General features: G+C 47.3%; 2 protein-coding genes across 3 annotated transcripts in view; one reads left to right on the forward strand and one right to left on the reverse strand.

Moving 5' to 3' along the window:
* The window catches only part of MORN5 (MORN repeat containing 5), a 632,826-nt gene that overhangs the window by 195,269 nt on the left and 420,149 nt on the right, over positions 1 to 17,408 (reverse strand). The window lies entirely within an intron of this gene.
* TTLL11 (tubulin tyrosine ligase like 11) overlaps positions 1 to 17,408 on the forward strand; it is a 272,426-nt gene that overhangs the window by 91,004 nt on the left and 164,014 nt on the right. For both annotated transcript variants that reach the window (XM_050761886.1, XM_050761887.1), the window contains one exon: positions 11,172 to 11,747. In XM_050761886.1, the coding sequence (XP_050617843.1) occupies positions 11,172 to 11,747 (576 nt within the window). The remainder of the gene's footprint in view (positions 1 to 11,171; positions 11,748 to 17,408) is intronic.

Genomic DNA, 17,408 nt, shown 5'->3' on the forward strand with positions numbered 1-17,408 from the left:
ACAAAGGGTGGATTATTCGTGCCTCCCCTTTTTAGACCATATAGTGTAACTTCCTGACATTGCCATGGTATTTGTAAACTGTCATAGTGCAGTGGGAGTGTCACAGTGAGGAGGATCAGAGATCACTCTTGTTGCCATCTTGGTTTTAGTGGGTTTCAGCTGGCTTCTTGACAGCAAGCTGTTTTATCAGAAAGGTCTTTTTTTTTTGAGACTGAGTCTCGCTCTGTTGCCCAGGCTGGAGTGCAGTGGTGCGATCTCGGCTCACTGCAAACTCCGCCTCCCGGGTTCACGCTATTCTCCTGCCTCAGCCTCCCAAGTAGCTGGGACTACAGGCGCCCACCACCACGTCCAGCTAATTTTTTTGTATTTTTAGTAGAGACGGGATTTCACAGTGTTAGCCAGGATGGTCCCAATCTCCTGACCTCGTGATCCACCCACCTCAGCCTCCCAAAGTGCTGGGATTACAGGCATGAGCCACTGTGCCCAGTCATCACCAAGGTCTTTATGACCTGTATCTGTGCTGACCTCCTGTCTCATCCTGTGACTTAGAATGCCTCACCTTCTGGGAATGCAACACAGTAGGTTTTAGCCTCGTTCTACCCAGATCCTATTTAAGATGGAGTTGCTCTGGTTCAAATGCCTCTGATAAAAGTATTAAGATGTATTAATACTCTAAGTAATGTATTTAGGGCTGTGAGCATTCCTCTAGGAACTGATATACGGACCTGAAGATGATATGATTTAGCAGAAAAAGTGTGGCCTTTGGAAATTTGAACACACACCCATGCTCAGATCCTGGCTCCCCAGGGTATAAAATGTGTGATTGGGGAAATAAATTACCCTGTAAATCTCACTTTCCTTGCCTGCGATGGGAGGGCAGGTTGGTAATAATAATAGTATTAGGTTGAATCACATGCAAATGTGTGTGCGTGTGTGTGTAGCTGGGTTTGACTTATAAAAATGACAATTTCATGTGGCTCACTCTTTAATGCCTATCTCACAGGGTTGCTTATTAGAATGGAAAATAATGTATGGGAAGTGCCCAGCACAGAGCTTGTACTGCAGTCAGGTCACCTAGGAAGCTATTGCAGCAATTCAGGTGAGAAATGCTGAGACGATTAAGGGACTGTAAGACGTGTTCAGATGCAGAAATGTCAATTTGGTGATTGGGTGGGGGTGAGTGATGAGGGAGAAGGTGATCTCAGATCTCTGGCTTGGGAGTATGGATGGATGGTGGTAATGTTTACTGTTAGAGGGAACACAGGAGGGGTAGAGTTGAGAGAAAAGACAATGAGCTTAGTTTTGGACGTGTCAAATTTGACATATCTAATTGTATGAGTCTGGAGCCTAAGAGAGGTACGCTCCAGAGATAGAGTGGGGAGTTATCTGCTTTTGAGGCATACTTTAACTGAAGTCCAGGAAGTGATTGGCATCACCCAGGATTAGCGTTTGAAGAAATGTCACCTGTGATCCTGGATACAACATGACAGCATTGAACCAAATGAGACAGAGGCGGGTTTGCATAAGCATTTGCTGAGTCCACCTCCATTAAGACTCTTCCAGTGCTAGCTGGGGACATAGTGGGCAAGAGAATCGACGGATGAGGGAAATACTGTCCCTGCCTTCAAGGAGTAAGCAGCATAGTTAACTCTGCCACTTTTTTGTAGGGTCTTGGAATATGGAGAGAAACCTCTAGTTACAAAGCCTAGAAATGAAAATTCTGGGTCGGGTACAGTGGCTCATGCCCATAATCCCAGCACTTTGGGAGGGTGAGGCAGGAGGACTGCTTGAGCCCAGGAGTTTGAGAACAGCCTGGGCAATATAGCAAGACCCCGTCTCTGCAAAAACAATAAACAAACAAATACATAAGTCAATGAAAATGCTATTGCCTGTCTTGTAGGATTAGATCTCATGTATACATATTGACGTGCCTAGTGCACTGCCTGGCACTGATCAATACTGCAATTGCTCAATACTGCTAGTTTAGCCAAAAGAGCACTGGAAGGGAGGGCACTTTGTTTGAGTGTTGCAAAATAAGACATTCATATTCTTGCATTAAAAAAAAATTTAGGCTGGGCGCGGTGCGGTGGCTCACACCTGTAATCCCAGCACTTTGGGAGGTCGAGGCGGGCGGATCACTTGAGGTCAGGAGTTTGAGACCAGCCTGACCAACATAGTGAAACCCCGTCTCTACTGAAATACAAAACTTAGCCGGGTGTGGTGGCGGGTGCCTGTAATCCCAGCTACTTGGGAGGCTGAGGCACGAGAATCGCTTGAACCCGGGAGGCGGAGGTTGCGGTGAGCCGAGATTGCGCTATTGCACTCCAGCCTGGGTGACAGAGCGAGACTTTGTCTCAAAAAAAAAATAAATAAATAAATAAATAAAAAATAAAAAGTTTAGTGTGTAAATTATGGTGGACTGCAAGGGACATAGGACTGTGGTGTGGGGAAGGAGGAAAAGCTGGGCCCAGAGATCTGAAGCGCCTGTGACTATAACCAGTTGTATACACTCGGAAGTGAGCTGAAGATTATTTAGCTAGTTCATTAGCAGGAAATCCTCACTATTGGAAAAACGATTTTAGCTGCAAGGGGAGCTTACTCAGCAGCGGAGTGTTATGTTCCAGGCAGGCTCAGCTGTGATGCCTTCTGGGCTCTCAGTAGGAGACTTGGGGAAGGAGAATGAGGCTGTGGGCCAGGGAGATGAGGCAGGCTGTGGGCTGGACTCTGATGGGGTGGCCCCCAGGAGTTGGGAAATGAGAGGCTGACACCCAGGTGGACCCAGGGAATAGCCGAGTCTCAGGAGACGGGTCCCAGCCACCCATGGACGAGCACTGGAGGAGAGGATAGGCAGACGCTGAGACTCTGGCCAAGTAGGTTGGGATGAGCCTCACCTGGGAATCTGATCACTTAGGAGGATGATCAGGAAACCAAGGCAGCCTAATACAGATAAAATGAAATGCTAATATAGTACTGTGAGAGGGAGTAAGTAGCTTGACCAAGGTCCTATAGCTAGGAAGGGGCTGAGCTGAGATCTGAACCCAGGGCAGCCTGACTCCGAAGCCCACGTCCTCTCTGCAGCTGCTGCTCGCAGACATCCAGTACGAGGACTCGGAGGAGGTAAAGGGAAGCTGCAGTCTGAGGACCCCCACGTGCGCCAGGGTCACCCAGGGCCCTTAGGAAGCTAGGCTTTAGGCCAAGCAAGCCGGACTTAGAACCCATGTGGTAGGGGAATTAGGTGGGACTGGACAGAGGCTGGCTGGAACTGCACTGTGGGGAAGGAGCGGGGAGGCCAGGCAGGGCTGACTCACCAGGCTGTGTCCTCACTTCCCTCAGCTCCAGCAGTTAGGGGCAGGGTGTGAGAAGGGACCCGAGAGGAAGATGGACAGTCTCACAGTGTGACTGGGACCTTCCTATTAAACAGGTTTCAGTGTCCCAGGTGTGTTCTAGGGAGGTTTATGGTTGCTCACAAATGATGGGTAGATATGGCTCACAGAAGGCTGCTGTTCTCCAAAAGCAGGGTCCATTAAGTTGCACTGGCAGCAGGCTGGCATTGGGGTAAAGCAGGTGGAGAGGCTGTTTCTTGCCCCTCGAGTTTTCTGAGCAGAAGCACCAGCTGCCTTGAGCAGCTGTGTGATGCTATGTCCACCTCCACAGTGAACTTGAGAACATCTTCAAAGAAAGGGCAGCATGGCCCAGAACTGACCTAGCTAGATGACTGTAGATTTCTCACTGGATGCTCTGGGCCTCAATTTCCTCATTCTCCATAGAGTGGAGAGTTGGCGATTACATAAAGTAGTATCTTTGCAGAGCATCAAAATTTATAATAGCAGCAAACAAATGTATTCAGAACAAGAACGAGAGAGAGTACTTATTCCAAGTTTTCTTCTGAAAGATTTCTTCAGATGCCTAAATTAATTATGATAGAAACAGCTTAGGGTTGAATATCAGAAGATTTAATGTATTATTTGGGTTGGTGCAAAAGTAATCGTGGTTTTCACCTACTTTCAATGGCGAAACTTCTATTACTTTTGCACCAACCTAATAGTTCTGGTTCTGCTGCTAGCTGTGTGGCCTTGGGCAAGTCTCCTTGCCCCTTGGCCTCAGTTTCTTTGTTTATAGTGTGTGTGTGTGTGCGCTCGCATGTGTGTACTCATGTGTGCATGTGTGTGCATGTGCGTGTGTCTCTGTGTGTGTGTAGTGATGATTCCTTCCTGGGCCTCAAAGGGCTGGTCATGAAGATATGGGGAAGCTCAATATGGAGAAGGACTTTGGGAAGGAAAAGATGTTTGTATAGAGGGTTGCAGGCCAGGAAATGATTCTTAGAGGGAACTTCCCAAGGGACCATAGATGATGGGCGGGGCTTTACAGGCAAAAAGGGGCAGGAGGCCGGTGGAGGTCCAGGGAAAGCCGGTGTAAAGGCATCGAGGTGAGAGAGAGGACAGGAGGGAAGGGCAGGAAGTGAGACTGCCAGGGTGCGTTGGTGCTGGCTGCCAAGGAAGGGAGGATCATCCAGGCCATGTGAGGAGTGCATGCAAGGGGTCAGCCCCAACTCCTTGGGGTTAATTGATGCCATCGCTCCAGTAAACTCAGGGTAATCATCAGTGATAAGCCGAACAGGGTTGCTTTCTTTGCTGCTTAGATTTTCTTAACTGGAACTCTTCAAAAGTCAGGGAGTGGTGAAAATGTTTGACCGCACAGTGGCAGGCACTACTCATGGGCCTGTGGTTTCCGCACTCACCACGGAGCTGAGAGGTCTATTCGGATACCTGTGCTCCAGTTCAAGGTATGCCCCATCTGAGTTTAGAGTCTGAGTCTCATCTCTGTCAGACAGCAGCTCTTATTCTTTCTAAGCCTGGGAGACTTGTTGTATCAGAATTAATCATCTGTAGGAGATAACGGACAACCTGGCCTGGTTCCGATGAACAGTAAAGGGCTTGTGGAATATTATAAGTCCTAAATTAGCTCTGTCTGGAGTCGTGCAAATAATACTCATTTGATGAGGTGAATTCCTCCTCTCCTTGTCCCCACTTTCCTTCAATAAGACCTGCTCCTCTCCCTGTAGTCCCTAAATCTGTACCATCACCCCTCCCCATATTGCTGAAGCCCCAAACCGTGAGCTTACCCATGACCCTTTTGTCTCTCCCTTTTCACATCCATCCAGTCACCATGTGCCCTGATTCTACCTCTTCTCTCAGCTCCCTATTTCAACCCCACTGTCCCTGCCCCAGCACAGGCCTTCGGAATTTTGATAGCCTCGGGACCTTCCTAAACCTGGCTTTATTCCTTCCAAACTATCTTCTTCCTGGGTGCTCTGGTGATGTGTGGATGCATGTACCTCGTCAGTTGAAACTCCATCCTTCGCCTGCAGATCCAGTATAAATGCAAGATGTTTTGGGGCCTGTTCTGCCCATTCCAGCCTCTGGCCAGGTGCCATCTTCTTCCTCTCCATCCTATCTCTGCATAATCTGGCCCATTGTGAGGGCCTCGGCCATCCTCAGGGGCCTGATGACCCTAGATCTCTCTCCCAAGCTCCAGATACATTTCCCAGGGACCACAAACCTCTCCAGGTGTGTGCCCTCCAGGGTCCTCTGCCCAGCTGATCATCTTCCCACTGCCTCCCCCAGCCCTTCCTCCTCCCCTTGTATTCCATGTGACTACCTAGACATAGGGGAATTATCCTTTATGTTCCTGTCTCCCTCTCCCATTCACCCAGTTTTGTTGATTTTAGCTCCAAAATATTTCCTAAGCCTCTCTCCTTCCCTCTGACTCCACTGCAGCCTCAGTTTAGGCTTTTCCTCTCTGCCCCAGACCATCCACCCACTTGGGTACATTTTCTATGTGGTAGCCTGAGGCATCTTCACGTAGTACACATCTAATTAAGTTGCTTTCTCCTTAAAACCTTTCAGGGAGTCCCCATCGTTTTAGGACATTGCTCAAACTCCCTAAACCAACATTCGAGGGCCTTCCCTATGAGGCCTTACCTCCTAGCTAGGCCTGATCTTCCTCCATCCCCTTTCTTCTCATACATCCCTCATTTATTCTGGCATGGGCTCTGGAATCCGCCTGGGTTCAAATCCTGGCTTTGTGACCTATTGGCTGTGTAATCTTTGACAAGTTACTTGACATCTCTGGGCCTCCCTCTCCCTATCTGTAAAATAGGATTGTCGTGAGGATTAAGTGAGATAATACCTCCAAAGTGCTTAGAACAGTGCCTGACCCATAGGAAGGCCTCAGCAAGTGTATGCTAATGCCATTACTATTATCGGTGGTGGTGGTGGTATCTGGCCCCTGCCTATCTCACTAGTGGGATTTCCATTGCACACCCCCTCCACCTCCTTTATGTTCTCCAGCCATCAGAATTATCTGCAGTTTCCCCGAAGTGTCCTGCCTGTTTCTGCATTCATAACCCCCCACTGAAGCAGCACATCATCTGCCTGAGTCCTTCCTTTCTGCCTCACTGCTCTTTCTCCCATTCTGCCCCAACAGGCCATTCTTGCCCTTTCCATCTGGCCCTAGGTAACCTCACTGCAGACTGCCTTCCATCTTAACTGGACTCAGAAATTGCCTTGAACATTGAGGTAGGAATTTGCCCTGGGTACCAGGCTCATGTCCCTGAGGCTGGCAGGGGCTGGCCCTGCCTCCTGTCTGGCATGCACTGTGTGACATTGATTTTGTCTACCAGAGGCTTGTTTTTGCCTGAGATCTGTAGCGTGTGCCTGTGACATCAAAGGTCTGAGTTGCTAAGATTGGATGCAAATCCACCTGAGTGACAAAGGAGTGCCCTAACTGGTTTTGACTTCTTCAGTATTGCAGACACAGTATTTCTTCAGAAATTGGCCTCTTACCTGCCCCTCATTGCTAATAATGTTTTGTGGCTTGATATTCTAGTTGCTGAATTTCTCCCTCCAAATATTTTAGCTTGCTTCCTCCAAATGCCCTGCTGATTTCCTCAAATGCCTCATAAATCTCAGATCCAAATATCCTCCTCTTATAGATCATCGCAATGTGCTGATCCAAACAGCACAGTGGGAACTCTCCGGTGTGATGAATGCCACTTGTGTGTTTGTAACGCGGCCTTCAACTGTGGTGATGTCAAGATAAATCACGGTTCAGCACTTGCTTGCTGGTGGAAGCCAGGGACCTTAGTCTGACCCATTTATTTTATAGGTGACTACAACAAAGCCCAGAAAGTTAGGGGACTTTCTCGAGGTCACACAGTCAGAAACAATTGGGACTAAAATCCAGATTTTTTTGTTTTTCACTGTAGTACTATTTCTAACTTACCAAAAGCTGTGGCTTAAAAAAATTGAAAATTAATTTTAAAATTTGGGTAAAATATACCCAAGATTTACCAGATTAACCATTTTTAAATGTACATGGTATGTACGTTAAGTGTACCGTGGCATTAAGTACGTTCACATTTTTGTACAACCATCATCCATCTCCAGAATTTTTTTAATGTTGCAAAACTGAAACTCTATACCCATTAATCATTAACTCTCCATTCTCTCCCACCCCAGCCCTGGAAAACACCATTGTAATTTCTGCCTCTATGAATATGACTGCTCTAGGTACCTCATATAAGTGCACTCTTACAGTATTTTTCTTTTTGGGTCTAGTTGATTTTGCTTAGCATAGTATCCTCAGGATACATCCATTTTGTGCCATGTGTGAGTTTCATTTGTAGTGGTGTTTCTTTAAGACCATTTTAATATCTTAGTAGAGTATCTTACTGCTCAGTAGTGTTGGAATTTTGAACGGGGTGACTTTCCCAGTAGTGTTTTCTAAATGTCCACTAGGGGGCAGTAAAAACCACATAAATTTTTCAATAGGCCCGCGGAGTGCCTGGAAATTAGGCCACTACCTCCTCTGTGTATCTCTTTCAGCCATCCGTGTATACAGTTACAAGGTAATGGATTTCAGGTCCAACAGCGGGTTTGGATAAAACTAGAGATACCATCAGTTGTAGCATAAGTGCAAGTCTTCCTCACACTCCAGCCAACACCAGTGCAGAATACTTCATTCAATATATTGGTTTCAGATGGTATTTTTATTTAATTCACTTAATCCAGTGATTCTCAGACAGAGTGCTCGTCAGAATCACCTGCGGTGATTTTTCCAAAATACACATGCCTCAGGTCTCATCTCAGATTGATTAAGTCAGAATTGCTGAGGCTGGGGCCCAGGTATATCGATGAGATTTCCATTCTGGTCCATGACTTCTTTTTAAGAGCCAACGTGTTACTTTTTAACTTTAATAGCTGCTGGGAAAGGGTCATTCTTAAATAAACCTCAGAGGAGAGCGAATATGAATTCTGAAAAATGTTTCTCTTTTTACGGTAGCAGTGGTGGAAGGGTCTGGTGGCTATGGGAACCACGTTCTGAACAATTGTGAGGGTTTCCTATAGATCACACCTGGGCTTTAACAAGCAAAGAACCCAGACAGAAGATGTGAAACTGGGGCAGTCTGTCCAACTCAGGATCTACAGATATAGTTCCTGGATCTACAGATATAGTATGGCCTATAGTTCCTGGCCATACTCAGGGCCAAAATCTTTTAGGGTGAGGCCAGAGCACAGACCTCAGTACTGTCTGATACATTAGGAGGATCTTTCCTACAGTAATAAGAGGAATAAGAGATCTTCAGTTTTATCTTAGAGGTAAAACTTGAGGTGGGGTAAGGAGACCTCAGTTCTCATCCTGACCATACTACTGGCCAGTTGTGGGACCCAGGGGAAGTCACGTCACCACTCTGAGCCTCAGTTTCCCCCTTGACTTTTGAGAGTACTGGATGATGTTGATCTCTGAGGATTCTTCTAGTTCTAAAAAATTCAATGATTCTATGAGTATTAATAATCTTGATTTGTATGGCACTATTCTGGCAAAGAGCAGAAGAAGTATTCAGGAATCCAATGAGTGACGGAGACTATTGACTAGGTAGTTTAATTTATTTAAGGCATACACATGGAATTCAAAGGAGAAAATATTGCTCTGGATAATATATTGAACCGTTAGTGTCTTTGGCATAGCAAAAGCTTTCCAGAGGGAAAAATTTCCTATCAGTGCAAACTTGACATTTTTCACTTCCTGATCCATAACTACCATTTGTCCAGCATACTTATATTTACTGTAAAGGGCCAAGTGTACGAATGCTTTGGTTGAATATTAAATAACTACATAAACGTCAAGGTCACAGTTGCAAGAAAGCCTCAGTGGAAGGCCCTGGGAGGCTTGCATTGATCTCTTGTGAAGTTCCATTCTCGGATCCTGCTGACAAGGGGAAACAATTGATGTGGACCATTGTTAAGGCTTTAAGTATTTCTCCATTGTTAAAGATCTTTTACAAGCCTGGAAAAACTGATAGTGCCCAAGGAATTGGCAAAAGCTTCATTTAGAAATATAGGCTGGTCAAAGAGATAAGCGCAAGCCAGAGTGCAGATGTCCTGGGTTGGGCTTACACAGCAAAGGCGGAGGGCTGAAAGGAGTCCCTCACTGGGGCACCCACCAACTCAGCCTGCCGGGCACTGCCCTCAGATTTCAGAGGGGAACTTTCACACCAGAAGCTGCAGAGAGCGTGGCTCCTCTTTCAAATCCACCCTTACATTTCCTCCAACTTCTCTCTGCTTGTGAAAACCTCCTCTCCTGCCATTTCAGTCCATCCGCTCTCCATAGCTGCAGGAAGCACCTCACCAGCATCCGGGGTAATGGAGCGAGGATGAATTATGCAGATCCACAGGTCCAGACCGACTATCTGGACTGGTCTAGTGCCCAGATAGTTAATTATGTGAGTGTTCCACTGACCTGGAGGTGGGAGGAGAGCAAATACTGTGGACGACGGGATCTGGTTTCAAAAAGATCTCAACAGACGGAAGGATTGGTCAGGTCTACCAGATGAGCTTTAGAAGGGATGTAAACATAAAACAAACATTTCCTGTGCACTAGCTCGGCTCTGTGTTTGGTATTGCGCTTGGCCCTTTGTACGTTTTAGTTTATTTCATCCTTACAATGACCGAGTGAAGGTAGGTGTCTATATCCCCATTTTTAAAGTGAGGAAACCAAGACATGGTAGGATAGAGGAAGGTCCAAGGGCTTCAGTCATCAATCTAGATTCCGATCCCAATTCTGCCCCTATGTTAGCTGGCAAGTCACTTCATCTTCTAAAAAGAGTGACAGCCAGGCTTTGAACTTTTTTTTTTTTTTTGAGACAGAGTCACGTTCTGTCGCCCAGGCTGGAGTGCAGTGGCCGGATCTCAGCTCACTGCAAGCTCTGCCTCCCGGGTTTATGCCATTCTCCTGCCTCAGCCTCCCAAGTAGCTGGGACTACAGGTGCCCGCCACCACGCCCGGCTAATTTTTTTTTTTTTTTTTTTTTTTTTTATATTTTTTTAGTAGAGACGCGGTTTCACCATGTTCGCCAGGATGGTCTCGATCTCCTGACCGCATGATCCGCCCATCTCAGCCTCCCAAAGTGCTGGGATTACAGGCTTGAGCCACAGCGCCCGGCCTGAACTGTCTTTTATTTCTCAGGTTCTAGATGCTTAGTCTCTTGCATTTACGAATGCATTTAATCCTCAAAACAACCTTACTCCTATTTCACAGATGGAAATGGTGTAGATAACTTAAGTCACTTGTCCAAGGCTGCAGGGTAAGGAGCAGGGCCAGTGTCTGAGCCCAGGCCATCTGACTCCAACACCCATGGCCTTAGCATCTGCTGTGCCCTCTCTGTTCCCGACATAAAAAGGCACAACCATATTTTCTGTGAGAGTTAGATGAGCTAATTAGGTAATCGCCTGATATAGTGCCTGGCATTTCACAGGTGCTCATAAATAATATTAGCTCACCATCATTATCATTCTCAGCCCTATTATTAGTCATATGACCTGTTCAAAGTGTAGCTAATAACTGGCAAAGCAGGATTTGAACCCAAGTCTTGTGACTGCCAATCCACTACACTCTCCACCTCGCTCTGGAGCACAAGACTGGGGACAATCTTGATGTCACTATCTCAGTACCTTGTGCAGTGTAGTCTCCATGGAAGATGCTCAGCCCCTGCTCAGATCGGCAGGGATCATCTTGTCACTCATTCACCACACATTTGCTAAGGCCCCGCTCTGTGTTAGGGATCCAGAGGGAAAAGAATATAATGTCTGCCATCCTTTTCTCCCCCTCCAGGTTCGAATGGTGAAAGACGATGACCCCTCCTGGAAGCCCACCTTTATCGTGAAACCTGATGGTGGTTGTCAGGGTGACGGAATCTACCTCATTAAAGACCCCAGTGACATCCGCCTGGCAGGGACCCTCCAGAGCAGGCCGGCGGTGGTCCAGGAGTACATCTGCAAACCTCTCCTTATCGACAAGCTCAAGTTTGATATTCGTCTGTATGTCTTACTCAAGTCCTTAGACCCCTTAGAGATTTATATAGCCAAAGACGGACTCTCTAGGTTTTGTACCGAGCCATATCAGGAGCCCACCTCCAAAAACCTGCACCACATCTTTATGCACTTAACCAACTATTCACTGAACATCCACAGCGGCAACTTCGTCCATTCGGACAGTGCTAGCACCGGCAGCAAAAGGACTTTTTCCAGCATCCTTTGTAGACTGTCTTCCAAAGGCGTTGACATCAAGAAAGTCTGGTCTGACATCATCTCCCTGGTGATTAAGACGGTCATCGCGCTGACTCCAGAGCTCAAAGTCTTCTACCAGTCAGACATCCCCACGGGGCGGCCGGGCCCCACGTGCTTCCAGGTAACCATTGCCAGTTCCCAGCCTGCGTTTCCAGCCTTAACCGGCCTCAAGAGGGCTCTCTGGCTTCGTGTGGGATGAGTGATCAGGGTGGGATGGCCAGAGGATGGGACAGGGTTGGTGGTGCTCTGGGCTTGGGTGTTAAACCTGGGCCCAACTTCCAGATTTCTGTTTGCTCGCCATGTAATTTGGGGCAAGCTACTTCCCTTCTGTTACTTGTAAAATGAAATGAAGAATACCTACCTTAAAAGGTTCTTGTAAGAATTAAATGAGATAACATATGTAAAGCAGAGTTTTACATTCATTCATTTACTCATTCATTCATTCACTTGCTCATTCAACAGCTTTTGACATACGCTTAGAAGGGGTCTGGCATTGTCCTGGGTTCTGTTGAGACAGTAAGTCAGGGCCCTGCTTGCTGATGCATAGAGTCTGTTGTGAGAGACGTATAATTTAAAAAGCAATGATTATGAAGGGTTATAAGTGCTAGAGTAGAAAAGGAAACGTCTGAGGTGCTGAGATCGTGAGGCCACGTAACATTCTCTGGGCGGGAGTGGCGTGGTCAGAGAAGGCTTCCCAGAAGAAATGGCAGTCGAACTGGAACCTGGAGCGAGAGTTAGATGAAGCAGGAGAAACTGGGTAGGGGTGGGGGAGGCAAAGGTTCCAGGTAGAAACGTGCTGAAGCCAGAGAGGTGAATGGGAAGCAGGAGGCACTGGAAGAGGTTGAGTATGGTTGCTGGGTGGGGTTTAAGGCAGAGATGTAGGGGGAGATGAGGAAAGGTGAGGTGGGAGAGGAAGGTAGGGGCTGTGTCGAGAGCCTTGGTATTGCCGGGGGTGGAGGGTGCAGTCCCTGGAGAATTTTAAGCAGGGGAAAGATGCACTCAGATTTGCATGTTACAAAGTGTGTCTACAGGGTAAAGAGCACACTGAGACAAGGCCAGAAATTGGGAAGTCCCTAGGAGACAGTTGCTTTCACACAAGCGGGAGAGGACACTGGTTTGGACTGGGAAGGTTGTGGTGCAGATAGGGGGAATAGACAGATCTGGGTGACAGGGAAGGAACTAGAGGGGCTCAGTTTGGTGACTGGATGAGGCTGGAGAGAGAGGAGAGATGGTGGCAGTGAGGGCAGGGAGGAAACGAGGCTGATGTGCAGGTGGCTTGTGTACTTGCATGGATGGATAGAGGCCCCTGGAAGAGGACCAGGCTGTTGGGGGAAGGTTGGGAGTTGGACTTAAAGTGCCTATGTGACATCCAAGTGGAGAGATTGAGGGGACAATTGGATATTTGGAGCTTGGAGTTCAGGAGACAGAGGTCTGGGTCGGGGACGGAGATGGGAACTCGTCAGCAAATGGTGACCAAAGAGGGTGACAAGAGGACTGAGAAGACACCTGTGGGCATCATCATTTCACTAAGGGACAGGCAGGGGAGGGGGAGGGAGCCAGGAAAGGAGGCCAAGAAGCAGTGTCTTGAGATAGAATAAATATGAGGAGAGAAGGAGCCCGAGTGGCAAGGAGGAGGTGCTCAGGGAAGCAGGCAGGGATAGCGTGTCAAATGCTGCTGAGATGCCGGGCAAGACCAGCCCTGAAACTGTCCACTCCACTCATAAGGAGTTGACTGGAGAATTGTCTTCAGCAGAGCGATGGAGCCAGGGCCAGAGTCTGGTGGACTCAGCCAGAGTGTGGGAGGGAAGGAAATGAGGAATGAGGCTGGAACATTCTTACAGGCCATTTAGCTGTGACAGTGTGGGGTGGGCAGACATGGTGTCCATACACTCCATAGGTACACACTTTCCTGCCCCCAGATCAATCAGTGAGGGGAGGAGAAGAGAAGAGGAGGAACCTCTGGCACCCTCTCCATCTAATCCTTAAAGTCATTTTGTAGCACTCGATATATATGAAAAAAGAATACATGAAACATACTTGTAAGCCATGAAGCCAAACAACAAAATGATTATCTCAAACCCTCCTCTCAACCCAAGATCTCCAACCAGTGTGTTTCACCCCCATACCATGTCCCTGCCCAGCTCTGGGATAGACATTACCCTGAATTTTATGTTTATTATTTCCTTGCTTTTGAAAATACTTTTATTAGGTGTGAATGTATCTCTAAATAATATATTGTTTTGTTTTGCTTGTTTTTGAGTTTTATAAAAATGCTATTATAAAGTATGGAGTCTTCTGCAACATTCTTTTCCACTACACATAAGGTTTCAAAGGTCCACCCATGCTGGTGGGGGTCGTGGATACTGTGTCATTTGCACTGTTGTAGATTCCATTGTGAATATGCACAGTTTATTATCAGTTCTTCTGTCGAGGAACATTTGGGTTATTTCCAGTCTACAGCAGGCAGGTGACAGGTCTCTTGGGACAAGAAGTGAGAAGGGAGGGAGTGGGGCAGTGTCTCTAGTGGATGGGACATTCATTCAACAACAGAAGAGGAGGCTGGTCCCAAAGTGCAGCCCCAAACCCAGAGAGGACACCCCAGGGGCTGGGCACCAGTCAGCAGGATTTCCAGGCAGGCTGGAGGGGAATTTTTGGAGGGGAATTCAGGCCATGATCAGTACCAGGAAGGGGTAATTGCCCATCCAGAAATCTGTCCCAAGAAACTGGACCCCTGGCCTTTGGTTCCCAGGGAGGTTGGACAGCTCGGCCATCAGGTAGGAGGCTTAAAACATTAGAAAGGAGAAAAGGGCAGAACTTAGAGGTAGGACCAGAGAAAACAAGTCCCAACCTAAGCCATCAAAAAGTTAGGGTCAAGGAGATAAGTTGCAACGTGGACATGTCCAGGGGTCATCCCGGGGGACCATGTGGTCGGATCTGTTTGACAATGACAGCTATTCCAGGAGTATCATGTGGGCCCGGCATGCAGAGCCAAGCCGCAGAGCCCTGGTTTGGACCGAGTGGCAGGGTGGAGGGCAAGGCTGGTTGTTTTGCTGCTTGTCTTGCTGTGGACAGGCACATGGGTTAGCCATCAGTAGGGCCCAAGCTGTGGGGAGCTGGTGGAGGGGGCAGACAGGGAGGGAGCCGCTGGTTTGGACAGATCATGTCTGCAAATGGAACCACAGCCTTGGGACTGTTTCCTACTGCTTGACCACACTAAATGCTTCCAGGCCTGGGCGAGAGGAGGAGCACAGGGGGAGGCCAGGCTCAAGGAAGCGCTCTTCCTCTTTCCAGCTGTGCGGGCTCGGGCGTGTTTCTTCACCACTCCGAGCCTCTGCTTCTTTCTCTGTAAATCACCTACGCTCACTTCCCTGCCTGCCTCTTATTGTGAAGTAATGTGGGTGACAACACTTCGACAGGGTATAAGGTATTAGATATTTGGAATTTGTCTTACCATACATTTCAGATTCCGAGTCATTAAGGGAGAAAATGGTATCCTTTTCTCCTTGGAGCCCTCTCTTACTTTATTCTTATCACTTGTAAGAGCACTTTTCAGTTTGGGTCTCACATACCTGAGCTGACTTGGAACCTAGAGATTTAGGGACCTGGTTAGGTTCTGCCATTGACTTGCTGTGTGTTCTTGTGTATAAGTCACTTAACTTCTATGCGCCTCATCTTCCTTGCCTGCCTCACCGGGTTGTTGTCAAATTCCAATATGATAAAGATATGATAAAGATTTTCAAGCTGTAATGTTCTGTGCAGATAGAACACATGACTTCTTTGCCATACAGCCCCTCTCGCTTGTTGCCTGGGCTTGACCCAGATTGCAGCATTCCAGAACGTAAACTCTAGCCAAAGAAATCACATTTATCTTAAACTTATGACGGTGACCCCTTTCCAGTCATAGCCACAATAACGACTTGGGAAATTGTGATGGCCCAGAGCAGTTGCGGGCACTGCTCAGGCTGTGGGCAGGTTTCCTGTAATCTGCTGCTAAGGAACGTGGCTTCCCTGTCATTCCCAGCCTGTCCCCTGTCATTGCCTAGGTAACTCCCAGCAACATATCCTCATGTCATTCTTCTTGAGGGCACCAGTGTGACTCTGGCTTGTACAGCAAGGTCTGTCTCAGTGTAGATGAATCATATGGCAGAAATAACACACGCGGAGGAAAGGCTTCCAGCTCAGCTTTCAAGAACGTTCAGTTCCATTGCTTGGTCTGTATCTTCTTCTAGCTCCCTGTATCTAATTCTCTCCTTGGCCCATGATCCTTTCCCTTAGATGCCTGAAGGAGATGCTGTTCCTAAATCCTAAGATGTTTTTCCTCTTTATTCTTTGTTCTTTTTGACCTCCTCCTTACCCTTCAGCCCAGTTACCCCAAGGGAAGAAGGCCAAGGAACAATGCAGCAAGTGGTCAAGGGCTTGGATTTGGTTTTTAGACAGCCTGGTTTTGAGCTAACCCTGGCACCTGTAGCTGGTCTTCTTGGCAAGTTAACAATTCTTAGCCTCAGCTTCCTTATCTGCAGACCATATTTGTACCTCTCTCTCAGAGGTACAGACCATATTTGTACCTCTCTCTCAGAATTATTATAAGTGCAAATAAGAGCAAACTAGGAAGAATATTTAGCACAGCACCTAGCACATAGGAAGCACTTAATAAATGACAGTTTTACGATTATTCCATTGTTTGTTATCTGTAACCACAACAGCTCTCAAATTTGTCTATGACGAAGTCCCTTAAAATTATAAGAAACCATGAAATATTCACATTTTAAACTTAACGGGAACACGAGCATTCCAAGGAGCATAGTTTGAAAACCATTTCCTTAGCCTGGCATTTGTCACCCCCGACCCCAGCCCCAATCTAGCTTCCCTGTACCCTCCCTGAGCCCTGCAGTCTTGAAAAACAGATCCAATTGCTGTCTTGGACATAATTTGTGCTTTCCTATTGCTGCCTTTTGGTTCTCTTCTGTCTTGGCTGACCTGGCACGCTCTCTCCCATTCTTGCTGTTTCTTGAACTTCAATGCCTTCTAAGGTGCTATTCAAGCCCCACCTCCTAGATAAAGCCTTCCTCCAAAAACCACTTCTGATATTTCAGCTTCTTCTTCCTTTGGACTTTAACACATTCCCTGAGCACCCACTGAGAAAAGCCCTGAGCTGGTATGGGCGTGTGGTTATGGATAAGACAAGGTCCCTGCTCTGAGGGGGTGCACAGTGTAGTGGTGAGAGCTGACTCATGAGAACTCCAGTCCCTTGTAAAAAAATGCTATGAGAGGGTCCATGTGGGATGCTGGGAGAGCCCAGAAAAGGGAGTCGTTAACTTTGCCTAACCCTGTCAGGGAAGGCTTCCCCGAGGAGGAGATGCTTAAACTGGAGCATAAAGCATGAATAAGGGTTTGCTAAGCAGAATATGATAAAAGCATACACTCCCAGTTTTTCTCCTATGTCCCTGGCTGCTGCTTCTCAGCCTCTTCTTCTGGACCTGTCAGTGTTGGAGAGTCTCAGGGCTCCATCCTTGGAAAGGTGTCCGCCTATTGGCAATCACTCCTAAATGATCCCACGTAGCTTCCATGGCTTTAAGCACCAGTTCTGTGCTATTGGTGCCCACAGCTGTATTTCCAGTCCTGACCTTTCCTTGAGCTCCAGACTGGTATATCCCAGTGCCCACTTTAATTTTCTACTTGGATAGTTAATAGCCATCAAACACTGAACATGTCCAAAGTCAAGCTCTTGACTTCCCACCCAAACCTACTCTCTATTGTCTTTACTGTTTCAGTAAACGAGTGC

This window comes from Macaca thibetana, chromosome 15, assembly GCF_024542745.1.
Source record: "Macaca thibetana thibetana isolate TM-01 chromosome 15, ASM2454274v1, whole genome shotgun sequence".
NCBI classification, from domain to species: Eukaryota; Metazoa; Chordata; class Mammalia; order Primates; family Cercopithecidae; genus Macaca; species Macaca thibetana.